This window comes from Ailuropoda melanoleuca, chromosome 4 (assembly GCF_002007445.2).
Source record: "Ailuropoda melanoleuca isolate Jingjing chromosome 4, ASM200744v2, whole genome shotgun sequence".
Lineage (NCBI taxonomy): Eukaryota > Metazoa > Chordata > Mammalia > Carnivora > Ursidae > Ailuropoda > Ailuropoda melanoleuca.
In genome coordinates, this window is record NC_048221.1 from 137,516,292 (window position 1) to 137,532,990 (window position 16,699).

Below are 16,699 nucleotides of genomic sequence, written 5' to 3' on the forward strand. Positions count from 1 at the left end.
TCGACAGAGGGAGACACAGCCAGCGAGAGAGGGAACACAAGCAGGGGGAGTGGGAGAGGAAGAAGCAGGCTTCCCAGTGGAGCAGGGAGCCCGACACAGGGCTCGATCCCAATGCCCTGGGCTGAAGGCAGACGCTTAACGACAGAGCCACCCGGTCGCCCCTTAACAGTGTCTTTTGAAGAGCAGATATTCTTTCTTCTGATGAAGTCCGATTTATAACTTTTTTCTTTTACAGATCATACTTTTGGTATCATATCTACAAAATTTTGCCTAACCCCAAATTTTACTATACTAAAGGCTAAAAAGATTTTCTGCACATGCTGTTAAATTTTCTTCCATGTTCCTCCCAGCATCTTCCATGACAACTGGAAGTCATCAAAGCAGCCTCTTAAGCTGTTATTACGTTTCCAACTACTGTTTATTAATGTTTTTCATAATCTCATACATAGGGACCTAAACTCAGCTATAGAAAATGCTTTAATAACTTTCACCTAACAACATGGAAGATGATGTTCAGAATAACAGGAGAAAAAATTACAAATTTATGTCAACAGTGGGGGTGGGATAAGGTGAAACAGACAGGTAACAGACCACACACACAGGGGCTCTGTGCCCAAGCACTAGTCAGTAGTGATTTACACATGGTATTTCACGTATTTCACTCAGCTCAAAGCATCTACTCCATACAGAAGGATCTTGACACATCTCCAAAGGCAAGAGAAACAAAAGATAAAATGAACTTGTGGGACTTCATCAAGATAAAAAGCTTCTGCACAGCCAAGGAAACAGTCAAAAAAACTAAGAGGCAGCCCACGGAATGGGAGAATATATTTGCAAAGGACACCACAGATAAAGGACTGGTATCCAAGATCTACAAAGAACTTCTCAAACTCAATACACGAGAAACAAATAAACAAATCATAAAATGGGCAGAAGATATGAACAGACACTTTTCCAATGAAGACATACAAATGGCTAACAGACACATGAAAAAATGTTCAAAATCATTAGCCATCAGGGAAATTCAAATCAAAACCACACTGAGATACCACCTTACGCCAGTTAGAATGGCAAAGATAGACAAGGCAAGAAACAACAATTGTTGGAGANGAAGAAAGGGATAAAGAAAGGGGGGGTAATCAGAAGGGGGAATGAAGCATGAGAGACTATGGACTCTGAGAAACAAACTGAGGGCTTCAGAGGGGAGGGGGGTGGGGGATTGGGATAGGCTGGTGATGGGTAGTAAGGAGGGCACGTATTGCATGGTGCACTGGGTGTTATATGCAACTAATGAATCATCGAACTTCACGTCAAAAACCAGGGATGTACTGTATGGTGACATAATATAATAAAAAAACATTAAAAAATAAAATAAAATATTACATCTTCATCTTACAAAATAAAACCAAACATCATGAAAATAAAAAATAAATAAATAATAATAATAAAAAAGAAGGATCTTGGTAATGTATCCCCTGGACAATTTCTTCCCTGAGCCCTGGTCTCTCTCTGGAAGATGCCATTTTGGAAATAGACATACTCTCTCTGGTATTAAATTCTCCCCTAAAGTACCTAAAAGTCAGTAAGTCTAAGATGTGTAACTGAGCACTGAAATATCAATTTGGGCTCTAATAGCTATGTCTGCAGTGTAAGCTGGTGCCTGGCTTGAGCTAATGAATTCCTAGTTGCCACTGAGATGCCTGAGTGGCATGGTCCTTGAATACCAAGCCTTTCAGTATTAGTTAGGACAACCCCTGCCGGCACCAAAAAAAGGAAGGGCCAATGGCTGGTACTCCAAAGATAACCTACGACAACAGAATGAACTTCTGTTCTTCCTGATACTCTTGTAACCACTGAGATCCAGTGACCAAAGAGACACTCCTTCTCTGACAAGGAAGAGGAAGGACGCAGTTTCCTGGGTACCCACAGGCTGTCAGAATAAGTTCACACCCCAGCTCTTTTCTTTCATCATTGTGTATCAAACCTGAATAGTGAGAAACTACTACACCTCTCCCCTTTCTGGCAAGGATCCTCTTCCCCACAGTGCTTTATTCATCCCCGTAAGTCTGTTTCTCTATTTAAAAGCTCTCGTATATGTAGAGGAAAAATAATCCAGTTCTACCTGTGAAAACTGAAATTTAGTTCTTAGAGCACAAAGCAGGCATTATTATCCCTATTTCATTGATGAAGAACCTGGAACTGAATGAATTATTTTAACTAATTTGAGGAGGCTTGATTTTTCTCAAAGAATACAAAATTAGTTGATCAACTGAGTATTATTATAAATTTACATAAAATACAGAGACATTAACTTTTTCTTCAAAGTCTTGCAAAGACTCAAAGTTCTAAGAATAAATACAAAACTGTTCAAATCAGAGATCAATAGAAATACACTCTATCTTATGTAAGACATAGCGTCTATGAGAATTTATGAGCAAGCTAAATTTCAGTGTGCCGAGGCTAAGAAATCAAGTAACTTGCCCATGGTTACACAACTAGTCCACAGTACAATCAGGATTCAAACTCTACAGCTATGCTCCTGGTAAGCTACAGGAAAGCAAACGGGAAATGATCAACTTTGAGAAATGAGGAGGAGGAGGAATATTAGAAATGTAGGTGTGACTCATGCAAATTTTAAAAAAATTAATAACTAAAGACAATATGGTACTCTGGATTGAATCCTGGATTGGAAAGAGGACATTAATGAAAACACTGGTGAAATCCAAATAAAATCTGGAATTTGGTTAATAGTAATAACCCCCCAAAAAAAAGTCGATTAGAACACACTTCTAGAAAAAATGTCATAATGCTAAGGAGTCTAACTGCTGAAACTTCAGCTTTCAAATATAAGGTAACAGACTTGTAAATCAAGCAGATAAACCTAAAACCAGAAGAGACAACATACTTTGCCCTGGCTTCCTCCCATTTTTGTTTCTTCTCATCAATAGATTTCTTCATAACTTGGTACCATTTTCTGAAGTCAAACCATGGCTTATCTGAAAGAAATGAAATCCATGATTAGTAACCAAATAAGTCACACTATAACCATATACATTATTCACTGGAGTCTTCATGCATTGGTACAACTAAACATTATGGAGTCAACATTATGGGAATTATGGAGTCACTGTCTCCATACTTTAACATGACTCCTAGCAATCCGTCACTGAGTTCCTATCTGTATTGTGGCCCTAACTAGATTATACTAAAACCATCTTTTTTTTTTTTTTTTGAGACAGAGGGAGCATGAGAAGAGACATTAGAAGACACCTTGTTCAACCTTTCCCACTGTGTAGAAGCTGACATAAAGCAATGTGTAGAAAGAAGTATTTTGCATATATTCTGGAAAGAACTCACAAATTGATTTCTACCATTAAATCCAGGCTCTTAAAACTAATGAACATGTATGTGAAATCTTGCGGGGGGGGGAGTCAAACTCTTAGAAACAGTAGTTTCTACTCTAACAGAGTAGAAAAGTAGTTCCCAGGGGCTGAGGGGCAAGAGACAGGGAGAGGTTGGTAAAAGCATACAAAGTTAAGGTCTGAGAATCTCACGTAAAACATGGTGACTGTAGTTGATCACACTGTATTATATCAAGGAAGTTTGCTAAGGGAATAGGACTTAACTGTTCACACACACACACAAGATTAAAATATGAGGTGATAAATGTATAACCAGATGAGAGAATCCTTTCGCAGTGTACACATATATCAAATGATCGCAATATGCACTTTATTTTTTTTTTTAAGATTTTATTTATTTATTTGACAGAGATAGAGACAGCCAGCGAGAGCGGGAACACAAGCAGGGGGAGTGGGAGAGGAAGAAGCAGGCCCACAGCAGAGGAGCCTGATGTGGGGCTCGATCCCATAACGCTGGGATCACGCCCTGAGCCGAAGGCAGACGCTTAACCGCTGTGCCACCCAGGCGCCCCTGCAATATGCACTTTAAATATCTTACAATTTTATATGTCAATTATACCCCAATAAAGCTGATTTAAAAAAAAACCCAATGAACATAAATCCTAATGAAGGAACTAAGAAACTGGAATTGAATTTAAGATCTCATATACCTACCCAACTTCACTGAATTGTTCTTAGGCCAGACACTACGTCAGGCACTAAAGATCCATTAAAAAATAAAAAAAGAAAGAAAGATATGGTTCCTCCCCCTAGAAGCTCACAATCTACCTTATCTATCACTTATGTTGTGCTTTTATTCTATGTCATCTATTCTTAGCAATTTATAGACACTAGCAATGTAATAGGACAGACACACTTAGTTCACCAGGTTTAATTCAGCGTGCTAAATCCCTAACAGATGTTTGGATAGGAGCGGCTGTGGCAGGAGTGATTCGTTCTGATTTGGGAAGTTGTAAGGTCGGGAATGGGTATGAAGAGAAGGTAGAATCCTGAAGAATAAAGGCAGATTTGTCAGGGATTGAGGGAGTTGGGGGGTAAGAAGGAAAACATTTCAGGTAGAAGAACCAATGTGAGCAAAGGCTGAGGCATCACAACAGGTGGTACAGTCACGGAACTGCCAGGACGTTCACACTCTAGCACGGCTAGTGAGGAGAAGCCGGGAATAACAAATCAGGCTGTCTTTACACATCAGAGGAAATCACTGAAGTTTAGCAGCCCAGATGTAGAATTAGATAATTACATGAAGAAATAATTCTGGTATAAGGCACGATTTGTACACAAGTGTTTGTATATGTGTACTTGTATATTTTTCAAAGTCTTCCTTACATTTATTGCATCTTTTAATCCATTACTTACAATCACGTTGAATTTGAATGATAAAAAATTAAGTACCTTCTTTGTTCTTTTCATTATATTTCTCAGCAATATTAGACAAAGTCCTGGAAAAACCAAAAAGCAAGTCCATTTATTTGGAAGTCACTTATTTGAAGACAGCTAAATTTTGAATTCTTCTGAAAGTATAGAATAGTACTTGAAACTGATGCTAGCTTTTAATGGAGAAGCAATCACTATACATGCTGCCATTGTTTATTGGCATTTGGGAGAAGTGACGCTTTAAGTCTCATTTACCTTCCAAAATAATCGTTGAAGTCACATAGAGCCAGAAGCCTAAAGGCATACAGATAAACTGCTACAAGATTCTTTAGGATTTGTGTATGACGATTTAAAGTCGGGAATCAGCGACGCAATGAGAACATGGGTATCTACTTAGGAATACGACATGAGACAAACAACTTACTAAGGTAGAATTAACTCTCTGACAACTAGCTGAGTCAAAATTCATGAAAGAAGTAATTGTTGCTACTAGTCAGTGTTCTACAACTGAGAGGCTCTATTTGCTCTTGAGATAATATAAGGATTCCTTTACTCCAAATAATTAGGTAAAAACAGTATAATTTTTTCCTCATAAAACTGACATACACTTACCATTCTAAGTTGTCATCCAATAAAAAGAGCAGTTTCAATACTACTACAATGACAGCGACAGCTTGTACATCATATTTAACAGTTTTTGCCATTTTAGCTATGGGATCGAATGTCAGAAAATCCACTTCTCCTATTCCAGTCATTTTTACCACTTGGCAGGTTAAATCATTCATTTCATCTGTTGAAGTAAAAAACAATAAATTGTGAATTAAATTCTCTGCCTCACTAGACCATACTAATGTGTACCTCTGTAAGATAAGCTTTCTCATCTTAAAACATGGTACGATGCTAGAACTGAGACACTCATTTTATGAATAAAATTAACCAAAAATGGTATCGGTATAGAAACACTAATGGTAGAATCCTGGCAAGGCCTCTCTTTTCCTATTTGAATTTCCTAAAATATCTGCTATGTATAGGACACATTCTGGTATCTAAACACTGTGTTTCTACAGCAATTTGCACTTGCTGGAAACAAAATCCCCGTAAGACCAAAAGCTTTTCTAGGAATGTACACTAACTCGCTGGCTGGCACCCTGGCTAGCACACTAGAAGCTTCGTGTATATTAAATCTGATGTACTGCTTTCCCAAAGAAATTATATGGTCGGCTTAGCCTCCATCTATTATTCAAGGCTGAATAATGGGGCACTTGGAACCAGAAAGCCTAGCTAGGGCCTATATATTTAGGTTTCCAATCATTAGCTTTGTGACTCTGTGTTAGTCACTTAACCCCAGTTTCTTCACTTGTAAAACGGGTTGTGGGAGGATAAACTGAGATTAAATTAGATAAGTGAATATACTCTGAAAACTCTAAATTACCAAGCAAATTTCTTTACCCACTAACCTAAGTACCCAAGATGTACAATATTCTATTTTAATTAATTTTAAGTGAACAGCTAGTATTTATAAAAGCATAATAAATTGTACTGAATTAAGCTGCATTTCCTACATGCATTCAGTCACCATATCCTGTGGACTCTATTCCCCTTCTCCATCTAACAGAAAGCACAGAACCAGATGCTTGCCATGAGCCAGCCTGTGTCAGTTCCATTTTGGGAATCCCTTGTGTTCCATGTATTACCTACTATTACATTTGTGTGTGTGTGTGTGTGTGTGTGTACATATATATATATTACTACATATTTATATTTATTTTTACCATTGGAATTACACTATATATACACAGTTCTGTATATTGCTTTCTGCATTAACATATGCATTTTCCTTCCCTATTAAAAATATATCCAATCGCATTTTTTATATTGCTTAAGCAATAGGCTAACCACACCATGTTTGTATTTTCTCTTACGAATATAAGTCCTGAATTTCTCACATTTCTAGTTTTGCAAGAAGTTCAGGAATGGGTTCCACTGGCAGATTCCATTGCCTGCATCTTGGTATATTGTGAAGGTCTAGGGAGGCTGTCTTCACATTCTGTCTTTCATTGCCTTAAAGAGTTCACTGTGATCCTACAAATGGCGAAACGCTGCCTTTTTTTCAGAAGGAGGGCATCCAGCTCATTAACACATATTGAAACCTTTGTTACTTTAATTGCACTTAGCAAACTTACTGTAAAAACCAAGTATATCCCTCACATCAAAACAGAATTCTTTATTTCTGAACAATGTCCTTTTAACCTTTTTAAATAGTCTGGAATATTTTAAGAAAGGATTCTGAAATTAAGCTTCACGTTATGATGGACCCTGTCAGGTGGCTCTGTCTGCGATTTGAGAGGAATTCTATACTTTGTTCATTGTAATTTTACAATTCTATAAAAGCTCCCTCACCACATATACCACACTTACCAGGAAGATTGACTTCCATCAAGTATTTCATACACAAGATGTTTGGATGAAGATACGAGTCTTCAGTTATGTCTGGAAAACGTGGCAAATCTAAGAATTTGGCAATTTCAATCATTTTTTTATATATATCCTCATAGGTAGGCCAAGACTGAAATAAAAAATAATCAAGGTAGCAACTGTAGCAACATAAATTATTTTAAAAAACATTTTCTGATTTTAAAAGTAATATGCATTTACTGAATGAAATTTGGAATGTGGAGAAAAGCATTAAGGAGAAAACACACATAAATCCCTAATATCCTAACTTAGCAGTTTAAAACAGTAGTAACGCTAAATTAAAAAGCCACTAAAATTCCATTGGCTCATAAAACTCCTCCTGGCCTTCCCCATGATAGAGTGAAATCATTACTTCTGGCCAGTCACAGAAGAACCGGGAGGAAGGGACAAAGCTGTGACCCAAACTGGAGTTCAGAGCCGTCAGGACGGCTCCACTGCACGACTGCCCTCTCACACTTCCTCACCACACCCTTTCATTCACCTGCAAGTTCATGGCTAACAAATTTAGCTCCCTGTTTCACAATATTCACAAGCTTCCATGTGAGAGCTAACACCAGGATTTAAGTCTAATAGTTAAAAATACACAATTCAATTTCATATTCTCCCATATAATCACATATAAAATTTTATAGAACCCAGGAAAATCTATGAGCTACTATTAATAAATTTACTCTGTTCACTTTAAGATCATCCCTGCAGTTTATCTGTACGCTATTTTTATTTTTGCAATTTATAAACATCCTTGAAATTAACACTGCATATAATTTTCCCTCATTTCCTCATCCATTCACATAAAAATATTAAATTTGGAGTCTACGTTATGCAGAGTACTTTGGGAAATATAAAGATGAATAAAACAATGCCTTCAAGGAGTTTATAACCTAGAAAGGGAGATAAAATATGTGAAAATATAATATAAAATAGAAAGTTATCAAGCACCTCAAGTAAGATTTTTTTTTATAAGGCTTATGGAATTTCGGAAAAACCAGTATTTCTCATACAATAGGACCCTATTAAAATTGGGCCTGAAGACAGACATTTCGGCCACCTGTTTGGCCGTATTAAAGTTGAGCATGTGTTCATTCTGTGGCAAAGCAATTCTACCCCAGCTATCTATCCTCAACAGAAATGTGTATGATGTCCATGGAAAGACATATACTAGAATATTCTCAACAACACTATTTGCAAAAGCCCCAAGCTGGAAACTACCCCAATGCCATTACGATAAGTAAATTTTGATATAGTCTCATAATGAAACACTTTATGGCAAGGAAATAAATGCTCTGCCTTCATTTGGAAGAATGAATCTTCCAAACATCACTTTAAAAGAAGCCAGATGCAAAAGAGAATGATTCCAGGTATATAAAGTACAAAGCCCAGCAACTCAGCATCAAGCTTCCAAGCTTCTACAGAGTGAGCAGTGACTACTCAGGAGTGGGGGAAGTGATGACGGGGTGAGTACCAGGGCGGAGCTTCAGGGCTAGTAATGTTTCCCGCTAGGGACTGGTTCCGGTTGGAAAATTCATCAAGCTATGTACATTTGTAATATGTTCACTCTTCTGTATGCCGAGTTTACCTCAAAAAGTGGCAAGAAGGATAATACCAGTTAAGTAAACCATTTCGTGTAATAGAAATACTTCATACATCACTTTGTAGGAGAAATAACCTAACTGGCATATTCAGAGTTGGAAACACCCTTAGAAGTTTATGGTCCAACTTTACAAAATCCCTAGCAGGCAGATGTCTGGCCCTTCTTACAAATCTCCAGGGACAGGAACTCAATACCTTCCCCAGATATAGTCTGTCCTATTTGTAATGGGTTTAAGTCATTAGGAAGTTCTTCTGTATTCTAAGTAAAAATTTTCCCAATTTTGAGTTAATAGTCAATTAAGATACCCCCGGTTGCTTGTGAAAGCATTGCTGTTAAATCATGTCTTGCCCATCTTCTAGGTGTGTGAGTGTGTTTGGGAGCCAACTAAAGGAATGACTATTTCTCTGTTAAATTTTACTTTGGTAAATTCAGCTCAGGTGCAATTGTAAAGCACAAGGAAATGGTTCATTAATGGTACAGGGATATGCTTATAGAAGATAACCACACTGTTAATTTCTAGAAATTATAACTGTGCTTGATTTTAGTTTGCCTGAAGCTACAATCTCGTTTGTATTATATTTATTCTGAGTTTTATTACCAAAAAAAGGCCTTTGGTTTATGCTGTATTAACACATGACTAACCTGTAGCTGAAGACTACAACATAAATTTCTGTCAATCCAAAGTAGCAGGGTTGCCTTTTAAGTTTTTTTAAATGTTGAGACAGAGCGATTCTACTTGTACACTAGAGTACTACAAACTGTCTTCTAATCTGTGAATTTAAAAGTGAAAAAAGGAAAATATAAATTCTCAGTGGCCTTTGGGAGGAAGTGGTCTTTTTCTTTTTTACAAAGTTAATTCATTTAGAACTCTGGGATGGAGTGCTAAGCAAACAGGCTTCATTTTGCACAAGATTTGAAGCATCTCTTCAAGTTAAGATAATTTTAGCATTACTGACAAGATTTATGGCAACCCTAATCCTTTCAAATAATGCAGGCAGGAGATGTAATTAAGCACTTTTATCTGCAAACAAAATAAATACCAGAGCAGTGAATATTTCCCTTAGAAAAATAATCACCTCAAAAAAACCCAATTTAATTTATGATAAATTCATGACTAGTAATTGTAAGGTCCTTAATGAAAAGGAGTCTGATAAACTACAAAGATTTAATATATTTTCAAATGCCCACACTAAAAGCTGGTATGTCAAACTACACATTTGGTGACAAATAGGCTACCATTCTATCATGTATGAACTGAGGATAAAATAATTATTAATAATGCAAGCCTATGGATTTACATTATAGTTTACAACAGATTCTAGATTCACCTAGTCTCAAGTCAGTATGGCAGACTTCACTTTTAAAATTTTCATTTATTTTTATTTTTTTTAAGATCTTTTTTTTTTTTTTTTAAGATTTTATTTATTCGACAGATAGAGACAGCCAGCGAGAGAGGGAACACAAGCAGGGGGAGTGGGAGAGGAAGAAGCAGGCTCATAGCGGAGGAGCCTGATGTGGGGCTCGATCCCATAACGCCGGGATCACGCCCTGAGCCGAAGGCAGACGCCTAACTGCTGTGCCACCCAGGCGCCCCTCATTTATTTTTAAACAGACTTTTCCTTTTTGAATAACACTGAAACCCCTTTTTTAAAAGGTGACTACAGGATTTTCAAGATCATTCTACTTATTTTTTACCCATCTTCTATAATTGTTATACATATAAGTTGTTTCTAATTTTTATATTACTATAAATAATTCCAAGAGAATGTATTCTAGCAACACTTAAATTTGATTATAAAAATACATGATCATTACAGAAAATTTATGAAATATAAAATACTATAATAAGGACAATAAAAATTGCTCATACTTACAGCATGTTGGAGGACTTTTCCCTTAGCCCTTTGGGGCATATCCACATTTATAACATTGGGATTTCAATTCAACAGCCTCCTTGACACCTCCACTGGAATATCTTTCCACTATGTCAAATGTACATGTTCCAAACTGAGTTTTTCATCCCCCATACCCCTGAATTTTATCCCTCCATCAGGGCTTCTCATCTCGTCACAAAAACCATTTAGGAACCATCCTTGGTGGCTCCATTTCTTCGCACACCACGTGCACATGGACTGTCTGCCTCAAAGCTGGGTCTGGAATGATGCTATTTCTCATCACATCTACAACTACTATCTTAGTCTAAGCCTCCATCACCCCAGACAGGACTGCCAACCAAACAGTATCCCCATATCTGCTTTTGCCACTTTAAAGCTAGCACCAAGAGTGATATTTCAAAATGCAAATCTGATATGTCACTCCTCTACTAAAGTCTAATAGTTTACCTTGCTCTTAGGCTAAGCTCCCATCTGTGTGAGAACCGCTGTGCAAACTGAACTGGATGTACACGGCTTTGTCTCCTGCACTTTCACCTAACATTATATTTTGTGAGTATTTTCTAACGTCATGAGATAGCCTTTGAAAACATCATTTTGAGTGACTGGAAAATATTCCCCTCTATGGACCCATCGCTTCCTTATTATTGGACATCTATGTTTGATACACATTACATGCATACATACTAAGCAGCTATTAAAAAGCATATTTATAGGCTGTTCTATGACTTAGGAAAATATTCATAGTACAATTCTGAGTTTAAAAAATCAAGGGAGAAATTTGTATACAGTCTTCGAGCCTAATTTTGCAAATATGTTTATGTACATTAAATAAGACAATCAAAAGTACTGAATGTTAAATGTTAATGGCATCCATAAGAAATTGGATTGTGGGTGATTTTTACTTCCTTCTCTATACATTTCATTGTTTTCTACATTTCTTTTTATCACTCTGAATATATTTCTTTCATAAGAAAAAATAAGTATTCAAAAATGTATTACAGTGATCTAAAAAATTACACATAGAATTGCCATATGATACAGCAACTGTGCTTCTGTGTAGGTGTCCAAAAGAACTGAAAGAAGGGACTCTCACAGGTATTTGTACACTAATGTTCATAGCGGCGTTATTCACTACAGCCAAAGGTAAAAACAACCCAAATGTCCATGGATGAATAAACAAAATGTAGTATATACATACAATGGGATATTATTTAGCCCTAAAAAGAAATTTTCATTTGTGACACATGCTACATCATGGATACACCTTAAAGACATTATCCTGTGTGAGATAAGTCCGACATAAAAAGACAAATACTGTATTATTTCACTTAGCCGGGGTACTAGAATAGGTTCACAAAGACAGGAAATAGAATGGCGGACCTTAGGGGCTGCGGGGTTAGGGGGCAGGGCACAGTGGGGAGCTGGGGTTTCATGGGGACAGTTTCAGTTTGTGAAGATGAAAAAGGTCTGGAGAGGGATGGTGGTGGTGGTGTTTGCACAACATTGTGAATGTACTTAATTTCACTGAACTGAGCACTTACAAATGGTTTAAATGCTAAGTTTTATGTTAGGTATATTTTGCCACAATTCTTAAAAAGTATAAAAGAGGAACCTAAATAACATCTGTCTAAAGGGAAAAAAATCCACAACATATAGAAAGGTCATAATTAGAAGTAATAAAAAAGATGAAGATTATAAAAAATCAATATATAAAATCTACTACAAACATTCAAAATCTATTACTACATGCTAATATCCACCTTTGTCCTCTGTAAAATACCTTAACAAAAGAACCCTACATAGGGGAGATGGAGTTTATGAAACTATAATTTATTAGATATGTGACACTAAAGTATGGGCCTGCCTTTCCCAGAAGACAAAATATACTGAGCAAAAAGAAAATATAATATCTGCAGACTCTCTTGCTCCAGGTCTCTTTATACAGAAATGACTACTTAATGGTTCTAGCACAGTACCAAAAGGGATTGTCTTCTTAGCACCTCAAATGAGGGAAGAGTCAGAACTGAACGTGACCACTGCATGCCATTCCTATCCCAAAGGACATCATCAAAAGGCCAGAATGCTACCCTCTGCCCCCAACAACACTTGTTCCCCAATTATCCCTACAGTGCTTGGCTATGGACTAACCTCCCTATGCATCTATCTGCTCCTGTTCCAACTAAGACAGGCCAGTTTGCAGTAGAGCACCTAACCTCGGGTAGGAGACTGCGAGTACGTTACACACAGCACTGCTGTACAGAGTAAGACCACAGCAGAACATTTTTGGTTCCTGTCCCGTTGTCCTCAGCCCACAGAGGGGAATTAGGCTCTAATTCTGATAGGATTCTGAAACACGGATAACTATGATATAATAATTATAGTAAACATTTATAGTATAGTCTTACTTTGACTTGGAAAATGCATTCATGTATAGAACACACCCAAGGAAAGGGTCTCACAGAAGCTGCTGGTATTCGTACTGTATTTTCATCTGGTGTGTGGAATCTCTGGTGTATTCAAGTGGAATAAGAGGACTACCAGAATCCTGTTTAAAACTTTGCAGGTGTCGTAAAGTATAATGACACTTTGTTTGATACTGGCCCTTTGGTTATCTGACTGGTCTCATTCTACCCGGAATCTTTTGTGCAACAAGATGGAATAATAAGAAAAGAAAGAAAGAGGCAGAGAGATACGGCTAGTCTGTACTGCCCAAAGCACCACCTTTATCAGAATCATTGCAAGACAGCTGTTAAAAATGCATATTCCTAGATCCCACTCCAGACTTAATGAACCAATCCCTGAAGAACCTGTGCTTTAAACAAGCTCTCCAGGATATTCTTATGCACGCACCCAAAAAATAATAATAAAAAAAAAAGCAGTGGCTTCCCATCCTCATTTTTCCTGCAGTCTAGAAGACAGCCTCTGATGGCTTAACTCCACAAGCTTGAAAAGAGAAGTGCACCCACAACTCCCAGTGATGGTTAGGATACTGTGGGAGGAGAGGAACAAAAGAAAACATCAGTTGGTTTCTATTCATGCTGTCTGGCAGTGGTGACTCTGGAAGGAGGAGTGGGAGTGAGGGAAACTGAGAACACCTGTTCTTATTACACTCATCTAAATTTCCCTCGGGTAGATTTAAACTCGCCACATTATTCTAGCAAAGGTTGCGTAACAATCTGAAGCGCGGCATATGGCCTACAGAGTAAGACGGCAAACAAAGCTAGAGTGAAGTTGGAAGACTCGAAGACCTTCACTTGGAGGTGCTCAAGGAGTGACTGACAGCTCTGGGGCAGTCTTTTTCCTCCTTCAACCGACAGGGACTTAGTTTCACAAAGGGTGTAAGATCGCTCCGAGGCAGGATGAATCATCTTGGCAAAGTGCCACTCAGTGGGTTTGGCTGAACCAGCATTACATCTTTTCTTTTTACTCATTCAGAGAGGAGATCAGAATGTTGCTGATCAACATTCAAAATACTGGAGATGTACTTCAAAACGAATTTCCAGTTTCCTTCTTATCCCTTCTTGCTGAGTCTAGTGAGGGATGACGAAATGCGTAATTCTTGAGAGGATTTAGAAACACTGTCAAGGAGCACAGCAGAGTAACATGTATGCGACATATTCTCTGTAGAAACTGGTCTGGTGGTTTAACATGTCTAAAAATAAAGAAAATCAATACTGAAAAGATATATGTACCCTACTGTCTGTAAATCCTCAGCAAATTAAGCAGTATCTATAATAGAGACACAAGGGTGTCTAGGCCCAGCTTTGATTCGAGCTGCAATCTGATCATTTGGGACTTGCACAGAGATGGTCCCTGAAAGAGACTACATTTTTAGCTTATTCCACCAGATGAACTGAAAGATTTTTTTGCTAGAATTTTAAACAATGCTTTCAATCAGCACCATACTCCAGAAACTTCAGTCAAAAATAAAGCAGCAGAAGAAGCAGAGGCAGAAAAAAGAGGAGGTTATTTTTAAATTAAATAAGTAAACAAATGAAGAGCCTATCCACCCGGAGTTGGGAATCATAACTCAGAAAGAGGAGATGGTGTGAAACACTAAAACTTAACTCGCACTAACCCTTAACCTCTTCTCCTGAGCTTTGCTCTTCAGGGAGGGTAATGGCAGGAAGACTCAAGTGTTCATGGCCCGCTTGTAAAAAGAAAACAAGCCACACAATACTCTGTATTCTGTATTCCATTCCCCTCGGTTTTAAGTGAGTTCTGTCAGATTTGTTGTCATTGGGGCAGAAGGGCCCACTTAAATACTAACAGAACAACCTAATGGAAAAAAAAAGAGGTCGCCCAGAATAAAGGTTTAAGGGTCTTTAAAGCTCTTTTTGGGAGTGGTGGTTTGTTTTTAAGGTGTGCTCAACTTTCTAGAATAACAAAAACAAAACAAAACCAAACACAGAAGAAAAACAGTCCCCAGCAGCCCACACACAAAACACTCCACCAGCATTATCTTCACCGCCATCTCCTAGAACAATTGCACCTTTTGTCGTTTCTGGTGGAGGTACAGCTGCTGAAGAAGCCAAGACTTACTGGAGAAAGCGAAGACACGGACGGAGGGAAGAAAATGCTTCCTTTGTTAACAAAAAGCCATTTCCATTGAAAAGTTTCAACATACTATGGAACAGTGAATGCACTTTTGTGAGCAAAGGCAAAGCATACAATGAAGAAAAGCTGCCTGTCAATTAAATAAACAGTCATTTGAAGAAATCTCAAACCTTCCCCCCTTTTCTTGAAAAAAGGAGGGGAAAGGAGAGGGAATGTGAACTATTATCAGACATGGCCGAAGATGTGTTTAAAAGGTATAGCAAATATGATACACAGGGTTTCTGGAGTGATACAAATTCATTTAATTACAATAATAAGAAATCACCAGGTTAATATGTTTTTTAAAAGACCACAAATCTATAATAAATTCTTGTAGCATGCATTCAAAACGAACTGCTTGGGAAAGCATTTTATTGAATTTCACAAATACTCCAGCGAGTTTATTTTCCTTCATGAAGCAATGCCTTGAGACAGGTAAGGACAAGCTAGAGTTTCTATTACACAACAGCAGGCTCTGGTGATAAACCTGATTACAATACCCTGTCAGAGGTGAACTTCCTGCTTAGCTATTAAAAAAAAAAAAGAGTACAGTGCCTCACCCTTACTTATTCTTATGATTGTTTTGAAGCACAGATTCAGCTGAGAAAAAGCTAATGCTACATGCACCTGTTAGTCCAAACTTAAAACAAGACTTTCTATTACAACGGAAAATTAATAAGAAATAAAAGTAATGTTAGAAGTAACGACAAAGCATGTCAAATATTGTTTATGAAGGAAAGATAAAATGATTTCCACATGTATCATGATTCACAAAACAGTTCACTTTGCATTTTTAGTTTGCTGGAATTATCTTAATGGTTGCAAATCTACCATGTAGTAACATAAAATACTTTATGTTCAGAGTCTAGTCTGAAAGTCTGTGGTGAACACATTATGTGAAATATAGTCTTGGTCCTGGGGATGAGACTATTTTAGAAATACATTGTCAAATTGCACAAAGGCAAACCTCACGAACAAACACAGATCTATGAACTGTAAACCAATGAGGACTTGCCAACTAAATAGGGAATCACAGTGTGTTTTGGGCCCAGGATGAGCGCTGGGAAAAACCTATTGGAGTCCTCCTTCTTAAGATTTGTCTGTTCTCCAAATATTCTCCTGATTGTTGCATACCTATGTTCAAACTTCACATATCTGTACTAACAAAGATTAAATGATATTATCCAGAAAGCAGATGATCCCCAAGTAATTTCTATTTGATTTTGCAAGGGTTATGTGGTTATTTTTGCTGCAGATTGACCTTTGTCATTACCCAGTTTTCTTTCGGCTAGTGTAAAACCTAGGTCCCATCTCTCTTCTCCTGGGAAGCAAAGGCGGGGGAGACC

The 16,699-nt window shown here is 37.6% G+C and overlaps 1 protein-coding gene across 3 annotated transcripts in view; it reads right to left on the bottom strand.

Moving 5' to 3' along the window:
- TAF1B (TATA-box binding protein associated factor, RNA polymerase I subunit B) overlaps positions 1 to 16,699 on the bottom strand; it is a 71,669-nt gene that overhangs the window by 9,141 nt on the left and 45,829 nt on the right. For all 3 annotated transcript variants that reach the window (XM_034659922.1, XM_034659923.1, XM_002921510.4), the window contains 4 exons: positions 7,215 to 7,362; positions 5,409 to 5,586; positions 4,815 to 4,861; positions 2,906 to 2,996 (listed from right to left, as the gene is read on the bottom strand). In XM_034659922.1, coding sequence (XP_034515813.1) covers positions 2,906 to 2,996; positions 4,815 to 4,861; positions 5,409 to 5,586; positions 7,215 to 7,362 — 464 coding nt within the window. The remainder of the gene's footprint in view (positions 1 to 2,905; positions 2,997 to 4,814; positions 4,862 to 5,408; positions 5,587 to 7,214; positions 7,363 to 16,699) is intronic.